The sequence below is a fragment of the Centropristis striata genome, chromosome 18, assembly GCF_030273125.1.
Source record: "Centropristis striata isolate RG_2023a ecotype Rhode Island chromosome 18, C.striata_1.0, whole genome shotgun sequence".
Lineage (NCBI taxonomy): Eukaryota > Metazoa > Chordata > Actinopteri > Perciformes > Serranidae > Centropristis > Centropristis striata.
In genome coordinates this window covers 2,188,262-2,213,929 of record NC_081534.1, presented here as the reverse complement: position 1 = coordinate 2,213,929, position 25,668 = coordinate 2,188,262, and the positions used below count along the sequence as shown (strand labels likewise).

The window sequence follows — 25,668 nt, the reverse complement described above, 5'->3', positions numbered from 1 at the left end:
GTATCTACTACGGTGATGTACAATGTTTAATTTTACGACCTATTTCTGATGCAATTTGACCGTTTTTTACTGTAATTTAAACAAACATTTTTTTACAGTGTAGACGACAACAGATTAGGTCAGGGGTGACAAACCTGCAGGGCTCAAGCTGCGTGCGGCTCGTTGGCTGCTCTGTTAATTATGTCACTTTATCTTGGACCATGGGATCCTTTCAATGAATGTTGGTTCAATCAGTAGTAATGACCCAGGAAACATCATAGGGATGACACCCTGACTTCTGGACAACAAAAGCCTTGGTGCTGCGTCAACAGCTGCATTAATTAATTTAATGTTGGTAACGCCACATATTAGACAAGTATCAGCTAGCTAGCTAGCCCACCTGGTCTCTCTGCCTCACTCCTGACACTGGGAGACTACTTCGCCGGAAAGAGAGCCGAGACAGCAGCTCCGAAGACAAACAAGCTAGCTAGCTAGCTAAGCTGCCGTCCGCTCTCTTCCCAGCAAAGTAACGTAGTCTCCTAGTGGCGGGGAGTGAGGCGAAGAGACCGTTATACTAATTGATTATGCTGGCAACAAAGCCGCTGTTTGGCTAATTTTGTAGTGTAGCATGAAAGCATGGGTGAAATTAGCCAGCTAAGCTAGTTAGCCAACTGCTAAATGAGCAACATTTAAGAACTTAATGGTTCTTCCATACTCTGACAGCATAGGAAAGCTAAGTTTGTAGTGTAGCATGAAAGCATGGGTGAAATTAGCCAGCTAGCTAGTTAGCCAACTGCTAAATGAGCAACATTTAAGAACTTAATGGTTCTTCCATACTCTGACAGCTAGATACCGCTAAAGTATCGAGGCAAATAGCACCCAATCACGGCAAAGTTGACCCTGCTTCCAGGTTTGGTTTTATTTATAATGGGTTTGAAAAACAACAGATCAGCCTGGTTGGAATTGTATAATCTTCCTTTTTTTGAGAACTTTAAGGATGCTATCCTTGTTGTCTTAAAAGTTGACAAGGAAAATAAGCAAAGAGTAACTGCTGAAGATCATATTATGATTGAAAGCTCCAGTACAGCTACTACTGTACCTTTTGTGTTGAGATGGTTTTATTCACGGCCAATTTTAATTTTTACCGCCATCCCGGATGCAAATATCAACATTTTTTGTCAAATATTTTTTACATTTTTTTTAAGTCTTCATTGCTTCAGGATTATTTCAACCTTTTTCTTCCCATCAAATCAACTATTTTCAGTAATTTTCTAGAACCAAGTGACATTTTTCAGCAGTTTTGCCTTATATCTTAGTATAAACAAGTATTTAGGACTTAATACTGTCATGTTTAAACCAGAATTGTTTGTAGCCTGGTACCAGTTATGTTTGCAACATTTGCATGTTTTACTATGTCTTTCATGGTGACTCATCACAGCTACTGATAGTCCACCACACTTATTGTCAGCAGGAGTTTGCTTACAGAGGCTCTGTTCCAATTTCCAGAATGAGTCACCAATTTTTTCCTACTTTGAGCACATTAGTTTACAGTTTCATTGTTCTTACCCACCAAAAACCACCACATTGTCCCCAGACGGTATGTACAGCTGGCCCCATGATACTGACAGACAAGAGACTGAATCTCTGATTGATGAGAGAAATGAACCCTACACAGCAGAGTTTGAAGCCCCCATAGCAGTTGACAAGAATCTGAGGGCTGAGTTGTTATCTGCTACATATTTTGTCCACAGGAGGGGCTACCATGATACAAAGTACTACAAAACTTCTTGTTCTTGTACAAAAACAAACATTTTTGTAGAAATCCTGCATTTTTAAACAACAACTGATACAGAGTGAAAACTGCAGACCGCGTGTAAGGACGGACATGAATAAGGACTTTGACAGTATACATTGCTTGTAGAGGCTTTGAACATAATAGTAGGCATGGTAAAAAGTTCTTCACAATGGCAGAACTTTGGCACAAGAAAGGCATTACAGAAGAAAACGATGAGTATTCGACAAGGTCAGCATAGATGAGTCCGAACTAAATATCACTTTTATACATCGGTTCATAGTAAACCATTTGGCACTGACTACCGTTCCCTTTGTTGTGAGATTAGTGTTTGTTTAAATCATTTGAAAGAAACTCAAGCCACTGACGGGAGGGACCGATGGGGTCAAACACACATGGAGGTAAGACAAAAGGGCATTGACATCAACAGAAAAACTACATCTGGTGTTACTGCCACAATAGAGTTTCCCCTTCTGCACAGGTGTAAAGTGTGTCAGAGGGGAATGTGTGTATATGTATATGTATATGTGTGTGTGTGTGTGTGAGTGTGTGCATATATGTGTGTGTGTTTAAGTCCACTTCTAGTGTGGACCAGACTTATGTTTTGACCCAAACCTGCTTGGATCTCTCTTCAATTTACATACTTTCAAGTCCTTCCTTTCAGCTCCCTTTCAAAAAGTGAACGTCACAGTGAGGTGACACTGCTCAGGCATCTATATTTCCACAGGAAACATCCATCTACATAAGCAAGTGGGTTCAAAAGGAGTCCTGTTTTGACTGCTATAACCTCAGTCTGTGGTTAAGTCAGTGGGGTTTTTTTTTTTTGACCCCGTCTCCCCTCCGTGGTTTTAAACGAGGGGTGCGTTTGGGTTTTTTTTTCCGTTCAGCGTTCATGCCATGGTTTCCTTTCCTGGGAGTCTCCTATCGTTGAATGTGTGCATGTTAATGACCTCCTCTGTCTTAACGATGACGGGCGGCTGAGGCTTCTGTTTGAGACGGCGTTGGCACTTCAGAGACACCCGCAGCTCATCCATCATGGCGCTGCAGAATGATCGCTGCAGAAGGCAACAGGAAGGAGGAGAGGAGTTAGATTTGGCACCATGCTGTTTGTCACGCCACACAAAAGCGATGAAACCATACTGTGCAAAATACAACCGTCATTATTTATTTTCATTTTCCCACAAGGAGTGTGCATTCATTGTTAACATTATGGTATGGCTGTCCATCTCAATACTGACTATTCTATTGTTTTAACCCTCTGTCACCAAAAGCACCAAAGGATGACTTCTTCACCACATCCACATATACCAAAAAAAATGGAGACAAGGTCTATATATATAGAACTGGATGTAACCCTGTTATATGTTATATTTGCAACCTTTGTTCACATTTGCAACATTTAAAATTCTTTATTGAGCATGATAGTGTTTTGAAAGTAAAAAAAAGATTCAAAATCACATTTTATGTTGGACTAAAGGACTATTAAAGACACAAAATACTAAAAAAAAAATCACAAAAACACACAAAATTACTAAAAAAAGACACAAAATGACCAAAAAAAGACAACAAATGACCAAAAAGACACAAAATTAGATGACAAAATTACCAAAAATAACACAGAAGACACAAAATGACCAAAAAAAGACACAAAATGACCAAAAAAGATACAAAATGACAAAAAGACACAAAATGACCCAAAAGACACAAAATGACCAAAAAATACACGAAAGGACCAAAAAAGACACAAAATGACCAAAAATACACAAAATGACCAAAAAGACAAAAAATGAGATGACAAAATTACCAAAAATAACACAGAAGACACAAAATGACTAAAAAAAGACACAAAATGACCAAAAATAACCACAAAATGACCAAAAAGACACAAAATGACCCAAAAGACACAAAATTATCAAAAAAAAAAGACACAAAATGACCAAAAAGACACAAAATGACCAAAAAGACACAAAATGACAAAAAAAGACACAAAATGACCAAAAAAAGACAAAACAAAAGAGACAAAATGAGCAAAAAAGACACAAAATGACAAAAAAAAAGACAAAACAAAAGAGACAAAATGAGCAAAAAAGACACAAAATCACCAAAATTGTTATGCTTAACACACAGGACACAAATAAAATAGAGTCCCACTAGAATAAGTTGGATGACAGGATCACACACAATCACAAGATCACATTTATGTTGGATTTTCTTTGTTTCTTTTTGGTTCAAAATGTTGATCCAGTAAGTCAGAATAAAAAAAAAAATATTATTAGGTCATATAGGTGAGGTTGTGCTGGGAAAAAAAATCCCAACGTGGCATTTAAAACATCTTTTAAGTGGTGTATACAGGCAGAATGAAAATGATTAAAAATGGACAAAATAGCCAAAGACTCCATAGAGTTAACATATATCTTCTTAAGGGGGGACACTGTGGGTACATAACGAACATGAAACTTCCCCAGTTGATTCTGAACATAAAAAAATAAATTGTATTAAAAGTTAAAAGATATGCAAATGAGGCATTATCTTATTAAGACATTTTCATGCTTTTCCTTCATTTATGTCTTTGTTCTTGCTCGATCATTTCTGTGTTGTATTTTATCTGTTTGTGAGGCACTTTGGTCGACATCTGTTGTTTGTGTGCTCTAAAAATAAACGTGACTTGACAACATTTGTGCTCATTTGCATAAATTTCCAATTTCCATCCAACAAAGGATAAAGCCGGTTCAAAAATCTTGTTTCATTTTGTTGACATATTAGAGTCAGAAGTTTTAACTCAGGGACTAGGGAAAAATCTCTTTTTTTATCACTCCAAATAGTAGAAAATACTGTCAACAGCCATTTAAAAAATACATTTTCATCATGTTTTTAGGAATAAACTCTTCCATTAATCAGGCTATGTGTGATTTATGAACAAACCCCCTCTGTAGAAACCTTCAGATTATAGATAGGACTGAAGATGGAAAATTTGGTGAATGTCAGTGGAGATTTATGGCTCAGAGTATACTACTGGTGACGAGGGTATAACAAATTTAAATAATTCATATCACCAGGAAACATCCTCAGTTGATTAATTACATTGAGACAAATGTTTTTTTGTATTACAAGTTTTCTGAAATTTGCAAATGAGGCAATACATAATGCAAACTTTTGTTGAATTTCAGATAAATCTACTGACACAATTTAGCAAAATAAACACCTAAATGTGTATCTTAGATGGATTATTTCTCTGGGGGATGAGTGTTAAAGTTATTTTACTTTAAATCAGCTGTTCCCAAACTTTTTTAGCCGCGCACCCCCAATCCCCCACACCTTCAAAATAAAACCAAAATGCAATAAGCTGTTTTATAGACATATTAAAGGCGGCATGTTTAATCATGCTCCAATGACCAGTTTTAGTTTAGTTTTTTTTTTTTAATGGGGTATTTGTTGGGTGCCAGATTCAATAAGGTCCCAATAAATGTTTCCTTTATTTCCTTTGTCTGATCCATCTCAGCCCCAATAAGTTTATTAAGTCATAAAACCAGATAGATGAAATAGATTTAATATCAACCAAAAAGGTTTACGTATGAAAAAAGTTGACAAAAACGAAAACTAAGGACATTTTCACTATAATTTTAGTTAGTTTTGTTACCACAAAATACAGTTTCAGTTAGTTATCGTTTTTTTTTTCTTTTTAATTCTCTTTAATTTTATTTCAGTTAATGAAAATGTTTTTTAAATTCTAGCTTTCGTTATTTTGTTATTTTTCGTTAATTATAATAACCTTGCTACAGGGCTCGGCTAACTGGAAACGGTTGTAATAAGCTGCATTGCAAGTGACACATTTTATAGCGTCTCGAAAAATAACCTAAGAAAGAAAAGTAAGAAAGATCCACAATTAATTGAAATATATATATTTTTTAAAAACACTAACTAGTGTCCAACCTCTTCGTTTGATTCCTAAACATTATTTTTGTAAACTCAGGCCTTCATTTAAAGGTCTGATGTGTCCCAGATTTTCCCCTTTTCAGCTTTACTGTCATTCAAAAGTCTGAATGCTGTTTCAGAGCCTTTTCTCACCCTGCCAAGAACTAAGAGAAATGTTCCACACTTGCAATTTTCTGGCGTGCAAGCAGAAAATGTAAAGATATTGAATAAAGGAAAAAAAATACATCCACAGATTAAATCCAAAAATATTGGTCCCTTCTTCTAACGCATCAATCACCCCCTCACAGAGTGACACATTCCGTGTGTGTTATGTAATCAATAATATGGGCCTGTTGTCACTACATTATGTATGTGGTGTGAAATCCTATAAAATGTCAATATGCTTCTGCATCAATGTTGCCAAGAAAAATTCCCATACATTCACTCCGTGATTATGCAAAATCTAATTCAAATTCTTCGAGGGTGTGGGAGGAGAGGAGATATAAAAGAGGACGGAGAGCAGTAACATATGAAGCTATTATTTTTTTGTTTGTGTATGTGCGTAGGTGTGTGAGATGGATATCTGTAGGTGGCTTATGCACCAGGTATTTTTGTTTTTCTCTCCATTTTTACATATATTTGTCTGGCGCATGAATGAGATATTTTGTATACTCGGTGAGATGAGTGATTACAGAAGTAGCGAGGGGCAAGACGGGGTGAGGGAGAAAGAAACGATGAAAAACAATGGGAGGGGATGATGGAAAAGAAAAGGAGAATGAAGGGGGAGAAAAAAATCTGGTGATGTTAGGGTGAGGGAGGTTGGCAGGGAAAGAAAATAGAGAAGGAGAGGCTTGTTGTCTGCATGTAAATTACTAGCACCTTGGCAGCCAAGAGATTGTGGCATTTGCAAATTATCTGAATATTGTGACCCAGTCTTGCGGCTCTTGATTAATGATTGCTGAGATGTGCTCTGAAACATATGCAGTCCGTAAAAAAAAGGCCAGAAACTAATTACTAGTGCAATAAAGTAACACGCCACTGCGCTGTGCTAATTCTGTAGAGGTAAATAATTAAAACATGCTATCAAAAGGACTTTCACAATTATGTGAAAACATCACTGCATGAGCTAAAGAGTACTAAAATACATACTCCACACTGTGATGAATCATGTGCACTCAGTACTAAAATAGAGCACAGATAGAACAGTCAGAAATATATTCAGTTTCTTGCTAGAAAGAAACATAACCAGAGGGGGAAGAAGAAAAAAAAAAAGCAAATATGCTGCACTGTATGCATGGTGAGTGTCGCTTTCAGTGAAATCTGGAGATTAAAGGATAAGTTCACATTTTCTTCAAGTCCGTATGAGCAACATGACGTGCAGTTTTAGGGCGCTGTAGTGATTCCTCTCATCCGTACTGGCTTGCAGAAATCCCATTTTGATGTGATTTCAAATGAGAGACAGGGAACAAAAACTACAGTCCTTTGTCTTTGCAAAAGTGCATTTTGAATTGAGGTTTTTATGAGCTAGCCAAATCATTAGCTACCAAAATTACAGTCTTTAGAGCACAAAATTATGCCATTTATTAATATCCCTCCACTGCAGCTCAACAAGGAAACACTGTCACATTGTGCCTAAGAGTCTAATAGAAAAACCACTTCATTTGGCTAATGCCTGGTTCACACTATAATACTTTTTTATTATTATTAGGGCCGGGACTCGATTAAAAAAAAAAAAAATCGAATTAATTAGAGGCTTTGTAATTAATTAATCGCATATAAATATTTAACCTGAGAACAGTGAGAAGTAATTTTTTTCACATGGATTTTTAGTATACCATTGAATAATGACTGAATACATAAGCTTAAGCAACAAAAATATTGTTTGTTTTTGTTCAAGTCCAACAGACCAGTGCAGTTTTTGCCATTAAGTGTAGCAATAGCATATTTAGAAATATAGTACATTTCATAAATCCAGGTAGCCTATAGGTAGGTAGACCTTCTGTAAACTAGAATACTTTAGTTTTTTAAGTAAAACACAATCCACGCTAGCTACCACACTAGCCGCTAGCTGCTATATGTTTAGCATTGAGGTGATACTTGAGGCTGGATGTGCTGCGGTGATATGTGAATTCCTTGTTGCATAGCAACACAACCATGCTCTTATGGACGCTTCCATCCGTTGGTTTTTAGTAACTAAATGTCCCATCATCCACGGGGCCAACCAAAGGTCTCATCAGCTTCTTCCTTCATGTTCACTGTGGTTTGTTGTTGTCTCAACTCATCAACGCTAGTTGGTGCTCCAGTATAATCGGTCCTCCTGAAACTCATCCAGTGAGAAACGTTCCGCGGTGCAAAAATAAGTGCGATTAAAATGCGTCAATTTTTTAACGCGTTAATTTTTGTGTAATTAATTAATCTTAATCAATGCGTTAAAGTCCCGGCCCTAATTATTATATATTTTTGGCCATTTTTAAGGCTTTTTTATTGATGTTGTGAGAGAGAGTGAAAGGGAGAGACAGAGATACACGCTCTACCTAAATAACTGGCTGTATGTGATGGTTGGGATGGACAGTGGGTTGCACAGGTAGACAGTCAACTCGTGTATTGTGCTCTTATTGGCCCTCATTTATCAAACGAGCGTACGACAGAAAGTGAGCGCAAAGTGGGCGTACGATCATTTCTACTCAATGCTCGGCATTTATCAATGTGGACGTGAGCGGAGCAGATCTCAGTCTGCTCGCAGCTCAATGCTGACAGCACCACTGATTTCCTTCCTTTTCACTTTTTATGCTGCAAAACAAAACCAGTTTGTTGTGTTGCAGCTGTTGGACATCAGCGTTTCACTTTCTGCCTCTAAGAAATTCCTCTTCTTTTGGGATTAAAACTTACATTAAAACATTTTTTACCTCCTGGCTGCAACTAAAAAGCTGTGAAAACGTTTAAGTCTGCTCCAAATGTAAAGTATTCACCGAACTTGTTTGAGTTTATAACTATAACTACTTTTATTTCATAAAACTCCGTCGCTGAGTATTTCTGTAAAATGTCTATTTCCTCCTGTTGTTATTTGTAACGGTGCACTTTGCTAATAAAGTTGACTTTAGGGGGAAAATCCTCTTTTTGGCCGTATTGCGTTCGGTGTCGTAAACTCTCGAGACAAGCCGTCTGAATCAGGTATATATTATATATATACTATATATATTAGGGTGTAGTATTTAAATGATGCTCGTTTGGAGCCGCCACATTTATCAACAGCCGATACGATCGGAGATACGATTGTTTGATAAATCACACATGAACCCTGTCGTAAGACGAAATACGCTCGTTTCTACGCTCGTTTCTACGCTCGTTTCTACGCTCGTTTCTACGCTCATTTTCTACGCTCGTTTCTACGCTCCTTTGATAAAGCTGGGGTCCCAAACAGGCTGTCCTAAAGGTCCAGAGATTTAGCCTGCTAGATACCTAGGATGGACTGGGATTTTAAATGTGGTTAACATTGTGAACTCAAACAAAAATACTTATTTCGGCAACAAATCCACATGGTTATGTTGAGGAAAAGGTCAGGGTTTGGGTTAATAAAACTAGTGGCTGCAGTTTCATTTAAGATTTGAATAAAAACAACAAAAACTACTGGAATAGTTACATACAGGTGTATCTCAATACATTAGAATATGATGTAAAAGTCCATTTCCAGTAGTTCAAGTCAAACAGCTCCAACCAAGTATTGAGTCATATAGGCGGCATACTTTTCAGAGGCCAACATTTCTATATTAAACAGACTTTTTAAAATTGGTCTTTTGTAATATTCAATTTTTTTGAGACACTGAATTTTAGGTCTTCATTAAATGTAAGCCATAATGATTATAATTAGAAGAATTAAATAAAAATTAAATAAATTAAGACATGGAATGTTTCATTATGTGTGTAATGGATCTACATAATGTGTTATTTCCACTTTTTGAATTGAATTACTGACATAAATAAACTTTTCTGTGATATTCTAATTTATTGAGATACACCTGTAGGTTACGCAGATTGTGATGTATTTACATATGGCGAGTGAGTTGGTATGGTAAGTAAAGCTGAAAGTCTGGTGCCTGTCCAACCACGGACTGTGTCACTCATGATACTGCACCAGCAGCAGCCCCTGCTTATGCTTAATGATGCTGAAAACACATCAATGTATTTGTGGTTTGGAGAAACGTACAATGCCAACATTTTTTCTGGCGACTGGGCGTGTGAACCAGGCATAACTCAGATGACTGAGAGCTCAAATTAGCTTCAGCTCATGGGATCTCTTCACAGCCAGTATGGACAGAAGGAACAATTAAAGCGACCAATGACTCATGTACAAACAGGCTAATGAGTATTTTTTCCCTAAACTCATGTAAAAAGGAACAAAAATGCAACCTAAAAACACACTACAAGAGTAAAATACAGCATGGTAACAACAAATGGTAACACTTTACAATAACCAACTAAGTGATGTTTATAGATGGTTTATAGACCAATTTATTAACTATTTACAAAGTGCTATACATATTTAATCTTTAAATGTTTTTCAAATAATTTCTTAAAGGTATATTAACCATTTCAAAATCTTTAATATAGTTAATATGGTGTTAAAAATGTTATAATGAGTGCAACTAACACTATTAATAAACTATTAATTATAATTTAATTGTTTGTTATTGGTAAAGTAACTATAAACTTACATTAATATACCATCGATTTGTCATTTATAAATGATGTAGTTAGTTAAACATTAATAAATTATGTATTTACCATTCTAAGTGGCCTATATACGATTTATAAATGATGATTAAACATTAATAAACTATCTGTTTACCATTTATAAATGATGGTTTGGTAACACTTTCTATGAAGAGTACATCTATAGTGCATTATGAGCGCATTCATAGTGAATTATAATGCTCATTATAATCAATCATAATGCATTATGACTGCACTATAATGCAGTAACGCCAACAATGAAACATCATGATTAGCTATACTGCATTATAGATGCGTCTATATGAACCTCACTTTACTTAAAGCATACATTGATCATTTATTTATACTTATGGCATCCTATGAGTCCTTATAACAATTGATTGTTGAGGTGTGTGCATAGAGGGGTATGAGTAGTTGTAATGTATTATAAGCCTCATCAGTCAGCCTGTAGTTTATAACCAGTCAAGAGCACTCATAAGACACTTGGATTTATAAGTCATTATAAGCTATATTTATAACTGTTGATATAGTGCATCATGAAGCTTTATATGTGTTTATGAGTGCAGTCATAATGCATTATGATTGATTATAATGAGCATTATAATTCACTATGAATGCGCTCATAATGCACTATAGATGTAGTCTTCATAGAAAGTGTTACCGTAAGAGATCTGAATACTTTTTCCACCACTGGTAACAACAAATCTTTAACACAAGGAATAAATGGCAAATGAATTGTTAGCATGCAGCACAGAAGACTCTTGTACCTTCTCCAGCTGGGCGTTCTGCTTAGACTTGTAAAGCACCTCCCCTACAGCCACAAACACTGACAGCACCAGTCCGGCAGCCAGCACGATGAAGATCCCGCCGATGTTCTGCACCCCCAGCGCGCTGGCCTCTTTGCTCTCCTCCTCGGGACATCCGTTCCCTCTCCACCACTTTTCCTTCATCATGTGCAGCTTCCCCTCCTCCTGCAGCTGCAGAATGGCTATCGTGATCTTGTCTCTGTACGGAGAGCCTGCGAGGAGACAACACCAGATTAGCGAGCGTGGATAATAGCAGCATACGATAAAACCCTGATTATGCGAATCGCGAAGTTATTGTTGAGTTTATGAGTGTGTGTATATATATAAAACCAGTGGTGGTGGGTGTATGAAACACACTCATGTGATCATATAACCTGTCATGTTATTGTTGGCTGCTTAGAGGGAGTTTTTTGTAAGTCCTCCTTCAAATCCCACTAATCCCTATATTCACAGAGAGATTCCAAATTCTCACTCCTCTCTGCAGTGTGTGAATTATAATGCACAGGGAGTTGGCAACAAAGACTTGGCTTTGTGTAGCGGAGCTGCTGTTGATTCTGACGAATTAGCTGCTGTTTGCACACGCTTTCGTATGCCATAAATGGCGCGCATAAATAGAAAAAAAACAGAGGAGCCCAATGGAGTCTACATTACATGGGTGCATATGTGTTTGGGATTAAATGTGGGTATCTGAGATAGGGTTGCTCTATCAGGGTGTTTTTATGCATGTTAATGTCATGATGAGTCAAAGAACCCAAATCCGCAGACAGTGGGAAGGCGCCAGAATTAGCGACAAGGCATTAAGGCGCAGCGGGTGCTGGCTTGATCAAAGGAGGAGTAATCGTTGCAGAGTACCCGAGTGGGGTCGTGTTCCTTTCCCATCCTCAGCGTGTGTGACACAACACACGGGCGATCGAGCCGCGGCGCACACTCTCTGCCCAAAGCAGGCCAGGAAAGATTAATACTTACTGTGAGCGTTCATGTTTCATTTATAAACTGGTTTAAAAGCTTGTTAGTGTATTTATATGATTACAGAACTCATACATAATGAAACCTGGTTGCACATTTCCATTTCCATTTAATGTGCTAAGTCAGAGTGACTTAAAAGGGATAACACACTTGTAGAATGTAAAATTTTTATAATGACAAACATAATAGAAATCATTTTACGAAACATGGGGAACATTTTGTGCTGAAACTCCAGGGGTAGAATGAACTCAAAATGGCCCCAGGTAGCAGGTAGCATCGCTTTGTCTGTTGCTCTCATACAGTTTTGCCTGTCAGCCCCGTTAGATGCATTCCCCCTCTGTCTCATTTATCATTTATCTATTGTCATCCATCATCCTTTCATCTCCGCGTCTCTGTGTATTTACACTGACAAAGAGGACATTTATACAAAAAAACTCTAAATTACACAAAGTGCATCTGATTTTTACTATAAACAGCATATCAGTGCTTTCTTCTTTGATCATAAATAGTCTATTTTTGTGAGAGTACCTGCGGCGGGAGTACGTGCTCCTCTTTGTGACATGCACACTCCAGTACATACATTCAGAGAACGTACAGTAGATATGCAAAGCGCCCAGTACGCAGCCCTGTATATGCATGTACACGTGCATGTGTAAAGCATATGCTTGCTTCATTTGAAGATGAGAAATCTATCAAGTATCCGAGTCCCCTGATTCCAGCTCCCCTCATATTTCAAATGATTAATGATGGCCTAACAAAGCAGGCCTTGGATAAATGCTAATAGGATGGGTCCTTAGAGAGGAGGATATGGAGAGCGGAGCCCGGGCAAATGGAAAAGCGCTGTGCTTGACACACTGTGCATACACAACTACCTGACAGATGTTCAACACCAGAGGACATCCATCACTCCCACACTGTCTGGCCTCATGTATTAATGTGATCACAGATTAAGTCGATAGCCGTAGATGACGCATTTGCGTTTTGGGAACAGGACGTGTGAAAACCGTCAAGCACTAAAAGGTTAAGACGTATTATAGGGCTTGCTCTGGTTTATGGCTGTAACAGCCCTACAGGGAACGAGCTGCTAAACAGTGTTGAGCAGGGCAAAAGTTATAGGCTGGAGGTTGGCTAGGGGTGGAGTCAACCATTGTAGACATTCAGGGCTCAGCCATGTGTGTATAAAGAGAACTGGATACAGCACTGGAGGCTGGGCGCCGCTCATTTCTATAAAAGCTGCACAGTGATGCATGAAGCCAAAAGTTTGACTTCCACGCTTTAAATTACTCTGATCTTTTAGGGCTCTTTTGCATCTGTGGGGCCCATTCAGCATGCAAATGAAACACATTCTGATAGTGAAACGAGTCATTTTGAGTGGATGTGATGTTTAAAAAATGGATCTGCTGATTTTTAGATGTCTATTTCTAGGGGTGTGACGAGATCTCGTGCCTCGAGATCTTGCGAGATTAAAATCGACAATATTTCTCGTTGTGTTAAAAATCTGTCTCGCAAGATTTGTGAGCTATCCAAACTTCTATTTGTGACCTGTGGGGGCAGTAAAAGGAAAAGAAGAAGAAGAGGAGAAGGAGGGGAAGCAGCAAGTAAGTTCTTATGATGGTACTGCATTACTGCATTCTACTGTATTTTCTGTAGTCAAAAGTGCCTAAAAAAAGGACATAATTTAGGAAGAAAACAGCCCCCCGTGGAGCCTATATCCTATTCTATGTCTTATTGTTCTCCAACTGTCTTCGTCATTCTGAAATCGTAACACAACAAATGGTGAGGATGAGTAATTTTTACTCTTGCCAACTAAACAGAGGCACAAACTGTCTGATGTAACTATTTTAAAGTTACATAACATGGGAAAGGTAGGAATTTGGCATAAACAACATGAAACCTATTTTGGTTGTACAATGCTGGAGTCGAGTTCACGGAATGAATGTTTAGCTGGCAAACATTTGAATCAGTGCTTGAATTGTAAATCAGTATGGCGACAGCTAAAATGCCGTTCTCCAGTGGAGCTGCACAATAAATTATTTCAGCATCGACATTGCAGTATGTGTGCACATTGCAATTTCAAGTAAGGCAAATTACCTCAAACACGTCATGCACACAGCATTTTTTCAGCCTGATACAAAGTAAAAATTCACGTTTCTCTTCTTCCAGGACCAGTTCAGTGTTTCCCATTGCCTACAGTATAGGTAGGCCCAGCACATAATATTTTTACACCTCAATGGACAGGGTCCAGGGAGTCCGCCTGGGGGATTAAACTTGCTAGGAGAGGGACATCTGCTTGGCGTGGGAGGATTTGCTCTTAAAGCACCACATTGATGCATTTTACTTTAAAATGTACAGATGCCCCCGAGGGTGACATGAAGGCTGAGGTCTTCATGGTGTGCAGGACAAGGAAACAAGGAGAAAAGCCACCATTTAAAAAAAAAAAAAAAAAAAAAAATCCTATTCTTCCAAGAGGGACTGCTGGCATGAAAACAGAACTCACTTTGAATTAGTGAAGCAATTAACTATCTCAAGACCTCTTCTATTAGAGAGGAAACATTTCAGACACTGTGATCAACTTTATTTCTGAAATATTGAGCCATGAACATCAGCGTTAGAGATTGAAATGAGTTAGAGGGCAGTAATAAGTTTGAAAGCGGACATTTTTAATCATCGTTTTTTAATGCATTAAAATACTAAACCACTTATCACTGAATTAAAGTGATTTGGGGTGTATTTTGTAGTCATATATTTGATCCACTATATCACCACATGAATGGAAACAGAGCGGATCCACGTACTAGGTCTTTGTGTCCATCTCAAGGGCATCAGTGTAAGTACATCTGCACTTATGGGGCCACAGTGGGACTATATATCACTGCATCACCTCAGCTTTGTTACAGCCACGGCAATCATGGCATCCCCGCAGATCCATAACTGCCCCATACTCATCAGCAGGAGCCCGGTCCAGATGTGGATGGCCAGAATTAATCCTCCATATTTTGATGGCCTTCATATCACTCATGATATATGTGGCTATTACAGCTGGTTGCAGTGCTCTCCGTGGCCTCGTCATGACCACTCTAACCTCTGTGACACCAGGATGGGAACCATCCCCGGCTCTATGCTAGGGTCCCCTGGAGTGTCAAGGTTGTAAGCTGCACGATTATTAACTCAGACAAAGAGTGCTTTATATGCAACAAACTGTTACCATAATACAGGAAGTTGAAATGGTTTTAGCTCCTCCGTCTCATCACGGGATAATGGCGCTTTAAAATGTCAGGATGCGATATTTTCCGACAGGAGCTGGGTCGAATAAGCAGGTGTGAAAAGTTCTTAGTGCTCGTTTTATACTCTCTGAAGTGCTTTGTTGTTGTGGTTTAGTGCTCAGACACAATTCAGACGGTGTCAAGTAAGTCAGAGGGAATTGCACTAAATTGACTTTCGAGTTGCTTTCTGTGATTGTTTCACTGTCTTGCACTCACAGCGTTATGTGACTGCAAAGTAGGCTACAACACACCATTAAAAGTATTGTGATTTCTTAACCCAGGTTGGCTTCTCTTCTCTGTAAATAAGCCTAGAATAAAACCAACCCCTTGCTGAGGCAGAGCTCAAACAGCGCCTGGTTCTTGAGCCCCGGGCACATTTTAACCTTATCCATAAATTCTACCTCTTCAGCCATTCGGTTTTCATTAAGATAAACCTTTTACACCTCGCGCTGTTGGACCATTATACCGGTGACCCCATCAATAAAGGTCAACCTTTTCGTTCTCAGAGCTTATCAATCATCCACACTATATACCTTTATCTGTCACACAGTATCTGCAGTGTTTCTCTCTGACCTAAAGCTTTTCAAATGTTTTTATAAACACATCAGGCAGCACACAGGCACAGAGAGCTTTGAGGTCATTTACCCATTGGCGTTCCCACTCCGTAGGCTTTGGAGTCAATGAGGCCTCCGATCTGCGTGAGGTTGCAGTTGCGCTGGGTGACAAACTCGATGGTGGTGGACTCCATGAGGAAGGCGTAATCAGAGGTGAGGACGCGCTGGATCCCCTCGTCCACGTTTTTGACCATCACAGACTGCCTCCTGCTATTCATGAACTCCCACATCTTGTCATAGGTGGAGATTTTTGTTTTCTATAAGACACCAGAGAAGTATTAGAGCTGTGTTACGAATAAATATAGTGGCCAACTCTAAATTCTGCTGCTATGATAGTCTACACTGCAAAAAAAGAAAAGTTGGGTGAACTCAAAATTTCAAGGCAACAAACTTCGATAAAATTTTAAGTTGGACAATTAAACTAAACATTTTTAGTATTGTTTTGGAGTTTGCTCAACTCTGAATTCAGATTTTTGTCAACTCAACTGTAAGTTGTACTAACTTATAATTTTACATTGTAATAACTTTTATACCTTACTTCTGCTAAATTCTGCAATGTGCTGAATTGTAACGCCGCTATGAAATGTCAGCTAATGTTGCAACCACAATTTTGAGCTAGCATTGATACGCTAATGGCTACTCTTGTAACTGTAACAAGCAGTGCCGCTAGCATCAGTTAGCCGCTAGCATCAGTTAGCCGCTAGCTTTCGCTAATGACCGAATTTCACCGATTTCCCGCATTTCACAACAAAAAAATAAGAGTTAGCAGAACTATTGTCCCTTGTTGTGAACCCCAAATTAAATATATAAGTAACAACAACTCACCAACTTGTTTTTGAGCAGACAACTGGCTTGCTTTGTTGTGCTAACTTACATTATTGCCCTAAATGTCAATAATTTATATTTCCAAGTTTTACCAACTTAAATCACTGTTTTAGGCCAAAAAATACAAGTTGGCTTTTTTGCAGTGTAGTGTCAGTGTGACTTTTTTTTAAATATGCAAAATACAAGCCTTTTTGGGAGAAATACTTTCATATTTCTATGACAAAAAAGGAAGTAAGAATCATTAAGATTTTAATTTCGAGCCATCTATTTTTCCAGCAACACATTTTGTAAATACATTTTCATATAAAAGCATCCATTGTTAATAATAAAATCCACCAATTCTGCTTCATGTAAGGGATTCACAGCATGCAATGCATCTATATAGTCCATGTGGCAACTTCTGCATCTGAAAAATGAAAAAAATGAGGAAGTGTCTTAAATTTGCATTCTTTCCAATGACCAGCAGGGGGCGACTCCACAGGTTGGAAAAAGAAGTCTGATTACATGAAAGTTTATTAAAAATGACCCGACTCCTCTGGATTCATTACCTCAGTAAGCATAATAATGAGTTCATGGTCTCAACTGTGAGTTTCTAGTCTTTTTCAGCATGATGTTTACTTTATAAATGACAAAAAATAGACGATAAAGCAACGTATACTTTAGGGCTTGTAAAGCTAGCTAGACATTATTTTTCATTTTTCATTCACACTACTAGTATTTATATTCACACCTTTTGTTTCTGTTTTTGCTCTGACAAGTGAATTTCCCCATTGTGGGATCAATTAAGTATTATCTAATCTAATCTAATTTATTGCTAGCATTAGCTAATAATTTAGCATCCTCCTCCCCAGCTCTAGTCTCCAAATATGGTAATTTTATGCTTTCAGTTTTATCTTGTTGATATCAACCCTTACTTCTGACTCAATATTATTTTCACATTCTATCATGTTTTTTAATCGTTTCCAAGGTTGTTACAAAAACCTTCAGGGATGCTACTTTTAGCCACTATGCCCCAAAAATATCAGAAAACTCTGCCTTTAAATATTACACTTACTGACTCAGTGGGCAGTCTGAAATGACAGCTCAAAACATATCTTTTTAATATCGCCCCAAACTAGCAGCTGTCTGTTTTAATCTTTTATGATGACTCATTTTCTCCCTTCATCCTTGTGAATGTTTACGGGTTGAAAAATGTTATCGTTTGTTGCTAAATTGTGAAGTACTTTGTGTTTGTTATGCCTTCTGTGCAAAAAACCTGCTTTATTAATTAAGTTGAATCATTTTATAAACCAGCTACCTTGAAGAAGGTCATGGTGGCACCATCCTCCACCACACCGTACAGGATTTTAGTTTGCTTGGCCAGGTCGTCGGCTGAGTCTATGGGCGACTCCATCCTCTCCACAGTGAGGAAGGCAGCCAAGTTGGCCGTATACGAGGAAATGATGATGAGGGTGAAGAACCACCAGATGCCTCCCACTATTCGAGTCGATAGAGCCTTGGGCATGAGCTCTGAGCCTGGTGTGAGGGAGGTGGCAGGAGGCATTGTTTATTTTTAACACGTAAAAAAAAACAAGATAAGATTAGTTCCTTTCAAAACTTGTTTTTCGAGAACTCTCTTCAAGTTTTCATCTGAGGCTGATGCACCGCTCGCTTCCAGATCAAATCACTTGAGAGAGCTCGCTAAACAACACGATTGTTGAATTTCAAACAAGTGAAATTATCTTGTCTCAGTCACAAGCGAGTGCTTTAAATAATGCAGGAAAAAACAGAAAAACACTATTTAAAAATGTCCCCTGAGAACAGGCTGTTTGCATAAATCAATCCCAACAAATCAAACACATTCGATATTGATCGTTGAGAACAGCTTGGAGAAGTGACAGGCTGTTTGGGCCAGAGAGTCATGTACCCAAGGTAACCTCACATCCTGACTCCACACCCCACTGATCTCTAGGTGCTGATGGGCCAAGGGCAAGAGGAGAGCACACTGGGTGTTATAGTACTATCATTACTATGATAAAGAGCATAATAATGTACTGTATATTATTTGAATAAATCTCAGTAGTCACGCTATTTGAGCTGCTGTTTTAACATTTACATTTCTTCAAATTATAATGTCTAATTCAACATTTTATAACAAGGTTAATTTGATTTTATTCAAGTGCATGGATGGATTGCTGAACAGGCCAAATAGGCACAGGAACCCAAAGTGCTGGGCCCTCTGGCTTTCACCTACAAAACGTCTCTCAAGGAGACATGTAATGACCAAGATTCAAAATGACCAAAAAGAAACACAAAATGACTACAAATGGAGCCATTAAAGAGGGCAAAAGGACAACAAAGAGACTCAAAATGACCACAGAGCTACGGAAAGATACAAAACAGCTGCAAAGAGACCACAAAAAGGCTCACGGTGAGTATGGAAATAGGCAAAACAACTACAAAGAGACACAAAAAACACTACAAAGAGACTTAAAATGAACACAGAGAAATAATATCTATGAAAAGATGCAAAAACAGCTGCAAAGAAACAAAAAAGAGGCTCACGGTGAGTATGGAAATAGGCAAAACAACTACAAAGAGACACAAAAAACACTACAAAGAGATGCAAAATGAATACAAAGAACAAAACGATACAAACAACTACACAGTGACTCAAAATGACTGCAAAGAGACACAAAACAACTACAAAGAGACACAAAAAAAACACGACAAAGAGATGCAAAATGATTACAAAGAGACACAAAACAACTACAAAGAAGCACAAAAACACTATAAAAGAGATGCAAAATGACTGCAAAGAGACAAAAACACTACAAAGAGATGCAAAATGACTACAAAGAGACACAAAACAACTACAAAGAAGCACAAAACACTACAAAGAGATGCAAAATGACTACAAAGAGACACAAAAACACTACAAAGAGATGCAAAATGACTACAAAGAGACACAAAACAACTACAAAGAGACACAAAAAAACCTACAAAGAGACACAAAACAACTACAAAGAGGCACAAAAAACACTACAAAGAGATGCGAAATGACTTCAAAGGCCAAAACGATGTAAACAACTACAAAGAGACACAAAACAACAACAAAAAGAGGATAAACAACCATAAGGTCTGTATGTCTTGCTCCTATATAAGAGAGGTGGAGGAGCTTTTTCTATGTCAGTGCCCAGGGTCCTATTGTCTCATAATCCACCCACGCTCAAGTGGAATTCAAATATATCCCTCTTATATACGCATTATAATCCATGTTCCTATGAACTAAATCGATTGTATTAAAAAAACATTACATGCACATTTAGTCTTCCTGGCAGTGGACCCCCCCCCCCCCAGAGGACTCTGTCTCTCTCTGTTGCCGCTGGCTTGGACAAAACAACCCAACCCTAAGAGACAGTGGGATACAGAGAGCTCCAGCTCCACAGAGCAACAGCAGCCACAGGCTGAGGCAACTACCTTGCTGCATGAGAGCCCCAACTCCAAACCAGAAACTATTGAGCAGCGTAAAATTGTTTTCCACCACATCTGAGTCAGGGTTGCATGGATGCGGGTTGTACCACTCGTAGGGGCTAAACCTATAAAGGGAGAGAGCACAGAGACATGTCAGCACAAAGGAAAGAACAGTGTGTTCCCAGCTGCAGATTAAACGGCACATAAAACATACATTTTAAAACATTGAGAGCAGGAACAAAGGGAATGTAAATGTGTGGGAATCCTGTGTTGTGGCCTCCGGGTCGGAGCTTCTGCAGAGACCAAAGCAAATCATTCTGGCTTTCGCCAGGATCAACTTATTGGCATATTCAAATGCCATCAGTTTATTGTGAGAGCAGATCAATAGGCTGGGATAACACTGTCACTGGTGATAATGTCCAAGTGCGTGATGATCTTTGGAGCTCATTTGGATTCACTGACTCAGGAGCCTTTATGTGTTTCCCCAAGCAACTGCATTAGCTGCTAGTCTGCGGTTGCCTCGTCCTCCTTACACCCTCTACATCTTTTTTCTTCTGCTTTCTCATCAGCCGTCTCCATTCCTCCACCCCCTTTTTTCCCCCTCACACCTTCATCTCTTTCATCTCCAACAACCTACACCTCATTTCCCCCCCCGATTGCCTCACCTCCCCTATGAACCTCCCCTTTTACCCTCCCAGCGTCCCCTTGACTGCCTCAGCTGATTGTCAGCGTCTTCAGGTCAGTTGTGGACATTTCTCATTTATTATCCTAAGCAAAAGTGGCACGGCATTAGCACAGGGTGATTGGGTTAGTGTTAAGCATCAGGAACTGATTGAGTTTGTGCTGAAGTGGGTGATAGTGGGAACATTGCTTATGCAGAGTTGAGGGGGCCCATCAGGTAAGGCTGTTTAGCAGCTTTTCCCCCAAACATGCTGCATGCTAATAAGCCCGCAGGCTGAGTCTTAAAGGTTCAGACTGCGGAGAAATGTGATGCCATTCGTCAGCTGTAGCTTTCAGAGACGCGTAGGGACATTAAAATATATATACTGTGTTTACAAGACGCGGAGCAGCATTTCACATTACACAACCAAATGTTATATGATGGCAGTTTTATGGCGGCACTATTTGCCGCCGAGACTGCACGATTGCTTTAGATCCACATACAAATATGTCATTTGATCGCTCTTTGTTGCTGCAGCAGCCTAATTACAACCTTATTCTGCAAGCATCGTGAACATTTTTGTCATGTTGTTTTCCTTTACAGCTATTTTCTATGCCGTCCCCTTGAGAATCATCTACGTGGACACGGTTGTGATGACACACTATAATTCTTCCTGTCAACCCCATCAGGATGTCTGATTTGCTGGAATGTCAATGAGCTCAGTCTCCTTGGAACCAGAGGCAACAGAAACGGCACAATGGCCTTGTGGAGCTGTGCAGAATGCAGCGTGTGCGCTCACATGTGTTGGTATGCGTGTGTGTGTTTTATGCCCGTGTGTATCCAGCCTCTGGCGCATGAATGTTTGCGCATGTGCCTTTTAGATCTGTGTGGGTGTGCATTTGTCTGCGTGTTTGCATTCGCTTAATCAAATCCATCTCAAAGTCAAACATTTTTTTCTCTGATAATTTATAGACGTTGCATGTAATGTTAAGCTGCAGCCCGAGGCTAATTGTGGGCGATCTGATAGGTGCCATAGGTGAGCTTCTGTAAATCTGTGTTAATCTATACAACACGCTGCTGATTGGATTGTCCCGCTAGGTGTCTACATGTGTATTCTGTATGCACCGTGCCCGGTGGCTCCTCTGTGTGACCTTTGCCTGCAGCCGGCCTGTATTCCTGTGGGCCGTGTTCTGCACACCGATCACCAGGAAGAAGGGGACGTGGAACATGCGGACGTAAGGTCACCTCCTCACACCGAGCATGAGGGACATGTCGAACTGCACGCTGAATTCTAAAGCGATTCCCCCCGTCTCCCGTTCCTCTTCTCCTTCGCCCGTCCCCGGCCACAATAACACAACACGCTCCCTCCATTAACTGTCTGTTGGATTCAATTACTCTGGCTGGCGTTATAGATCTGCTGCCTTTCTTCTCTCAAGCCAAGTGAAGAGGCTGTGCCGGGGGTGTTAAAATCATAGGCGTCTGGGACTTGGACTGCAAAACGGCGACTTACTATAATTACATGTTTTGTAATGTAATTTAAATCATCCATTGTTCCTGGCAGGTGGACATTTTCTACGCTGGAAAAGGTTTCGAGATCTGACAGAATATCATTTCTTTTGTTAATAAAGAGAAGAACCAATTCAACCACAAACAGAGCTGGAAGGAAGCACTGAGTGAAATGTATTTCTCTGGAGCTTGAAATGAGATAGCTTATTTAGTCAGAAAAAACAACAACAACTGGGTGTGTGTGTGCGTGTGAGTGTGTGTGGGTGGGAAGCAGTTCAAAGACTTGAATCCTTGGTGAGATTGAGGTGTTTAGTGTTTTATTGTGCAAAACCAGGACTTCATAAGCTCACTCCACTCACTCTATTTGCAGGGGATTAAAGAAAATAATATACTCTGCATTTGGGGGATTGACCAATCAATCGGTGGCCGTGCAATCAATACTACAATTATGAGAGAACTAGCTCAGCGAACTGGAGAAAAAAAGAAAAAAAAAACACACTGTACTTCAGATTTCAACTTTGCTGAATGTTTTTCCGTCACATAGTGAGAGGACAAGCACTATTTATTGCCAGCGTGTGCAAAAAATAGAAGAAGGCCCAGTGCATGCACGCAGACAAGAGCATTATAATTTAATAAAAGTACCGAGGCCATTTCATTACAACCAGAAGAATATCAATATAATTGCATGCTAATCACTTACCCTGACGAACCGTGGAAACAAAGGGCTACGGCTATAATTTGCATATTCTGAACTAACTTAGGTGACAGTTGCTGCTTTTCCTCTCGTGTGATCATTGTGCCGGTAACATTTGATGAAATGTGCATTAAACCCAAACCTCTCAGGATGAAAGCAGAGGAAGAGGAGCCCTGGGGTTAACACACATCTCTCTCCATCAGTCATGCATCGAGGGTTTTAAAGGGAGGCGGGTTCATCAAGATATTTGTAGGAATTGTACTTGTACCATGTCAGCATTGTACTTGTACATTTCCTACAGCAGATTAAGAGATATATAACGGGTAGCTGCTTTTACAGTTGCTGATGCTTGTGCTAAAATGCCCGAAATAGGGTGAGGAGTCAGCTGATTTTAACGACCACACCAGTGTTTTTCCTTGTTTTAGATAATTTCGTCCAAAGTACAGCGTTTAGTAAAATCAGAGTAAACATCTTTTTATTATTATTTTCTTCAAAGCTACTTCATCAGTGCATTGAAAGGACGCTAAAACAGAAAAGTTTTCTGGGTGGTGAGTTCAAGGGCTGGTGGGAGAGTCTGAAATCTGAACTTTTTTAGTTGGTTTTGCCACAAAAACCTTTTGGTGGCCACAATTTCCACCCCACGAGGCTAAAATGTAGCAGAATTTGTGAGAATTTGTGTGCATAAACGCGTGGATGCACATGCGTTCATGGAAGTAGCTATTGCAAATTCATCCTTGCTCCCACTTTCAGTCAGTGGCGGTTCTACACAGGGGCCTCCAGGGGCCACTGCCCCTTTAAAGAAGCCCTTGGCCCCTGTTGTGGCCCCTGTGTCAAATTAATAATAAAACGATCAATTTATAACGATGAACGACGGAACAATTCTAACCTTTTCTTTGTTCAAACAATATCTCATTGTACACAAAAGGAACCCAGAATGTGTACATTGTATTATAGTTTAATTGTGTAATAAAAGCTTGTGTAAATAAAAAATAAGAAAGATCATTCTCACTGTATTGCACTTTCAAAATAAAATAAAAAGTAATTGGTCACAAAAATGAGAAATGTAGAAAAATAACTTATTGTTGGTGAGTCTCATTGTTTCAATCAATGTATTTGTATCTTCCAAATATACTTATTTGATATTTTTGAATAAGCCAAAATAAAGGTTTCTGAATGCTTAAATATCATATTTGCCGTTTTTTAATGTGCCCCTCTGATTAAACATCGGCCCCTGCTTGGCCCCCACAGTAAAATTAGTCTAGAACCGCCACTGCTTTCAGTCATATATTAATCATATGTTAGTCCCAAATAAAGAGCTGCAGGAGGCTTTGGGAAATGACCAACAATAGTCCAAGTATAAGCACCCATGTAAAAACACTGGTATGGCCCTTTAAGGGAAGGTATTTTGAATTAATATTCTTTGCTTGTAAACCATATTTACATCACTGAAGTCATCTAAGAATGAAGAGGCATGGGCTGCCTCTTGCAGGAGTGCGTTTTGCAATCAGTCACAGCTTGATAATTTTCTGTGAATAAATTCCCCTCTTCAGGCCCGGAGGGAGCAACTGCTGCGTGTGTTAGTGAAAGCAGGCAAACAGGTAGGGGGGGAGAAAGGAAGTAGAGGAAGTAGAGGAAGCAAAGAGGAAGAGAAAGAGGGTAGGGGGTTGACATGTTACCTGGCTATGACAAACAGCACACAACTGACACCCAAGCAAGCCAGCAGAATATACATCCAGATATCGGGTGAGAGGGGGTTGAGGAAGGAGAAGACCCCGGGGTTGGTGCCGTTGGGCTTGCGGTACAGGATACTTATCCCCAGAGTCATGTAGGGCTTGGAGAAGTCGATGACCTTCTCTCTGACGTAGGTGATGGCCAGAGGAGCCACTGCCAGGTCTGCTTTCTGCAATGAGATAATGACAGTTGAGTGGGGGGGAGGGTGGTGCGTGGGGGGGGGGGGGGGGGGGGGGGGGGGCGGGGGGGGGGTAGGTGTTCCAGTCAAGCAATGAAAAAAAAACCCCAATTGAATTAACATCTGATTCCTGTCGACAGCTGGTCCGGTCAATGCGTACAGGAGGAAGAGCCATGACAGAGGAGAGAAATTAGCCAGGGTCATTAGTTCAGCTGGATTAGCAGGTGGGAGGCTGGCTGAGTTTTTCTGGAAATTACAGGTTATGTGTCTGATCCCTCTTACAGGTGAGTCACTAGAGCAGCAATTCTGGGATTAGATGAGTCTGTGACAAATTATCCTTGTGTTCCCCTCAAATGTAAGATTAGCCGCCTGGAGCTTGGAGTTATTTTTTGCAAAAACCCCTCCAAGGAACAAGTTATTCATCAAACAGTTTTTTGTTTTTTTTCTTCGTTTGATTTTAAATTTTTGAGGTTGTGTAGGTAGCACTCTTTTATGTTTCTGTTGCAAACCAAGCGGCAATCTCCGGGGGAAATGAAGAAATGATGACGAGGTGGATG

The 25,668-nt window shown here is 39.4% G+C and overlaps 1 protein-coding gene across 2 annotated transcripts in view; it reads right to left on the bottom strand.

The window, feature by feature from the left end:
* Positions 1 to 535: 535 nt before the first annotated feature.
* Positions 536 to 25,668, bottom strand: part of LOC131990630 (glutamate receptor ionotropic, kainate 2-like) — a 110,519-nt gene continuing 85,386 nt past the window's right edge. For both annotated transcript variants that reach the window (XM_059355708.1, XM_059355709.1), the window contains exons 11-16: positions 24,879 to 25,102; positions 20,348 to 20,466; positions 18,186 to 18,403; positions 16,095 to 16,320; positions 11,182 to 11,432; positions 536 to 2,826 (exon numbers count right to left, since the gene is read on the bottom strand). In XM_059355708.1, the coding sequence (XP_059211691.1) occupies positions 2,662 to 2,826; positions 11,182 to 11,432; positions 16,095 to 16,320; positions 18,186 to 18,403; positions 20,348 to 20,466; positions 24,879 to 25,102 (1,203 nt within the window). In that variant the 3' untranslated portion in view covers positions 536 to 2,661. The remainder of the gene's footprint in view (positions 2,827 to 11,181; positions 11,433 to 16,094; positions 16,321 to 18,185; positions 18,404 to 20,347; positions 20,467 to 24,878; positions 25,103 to 25,668) is intronic.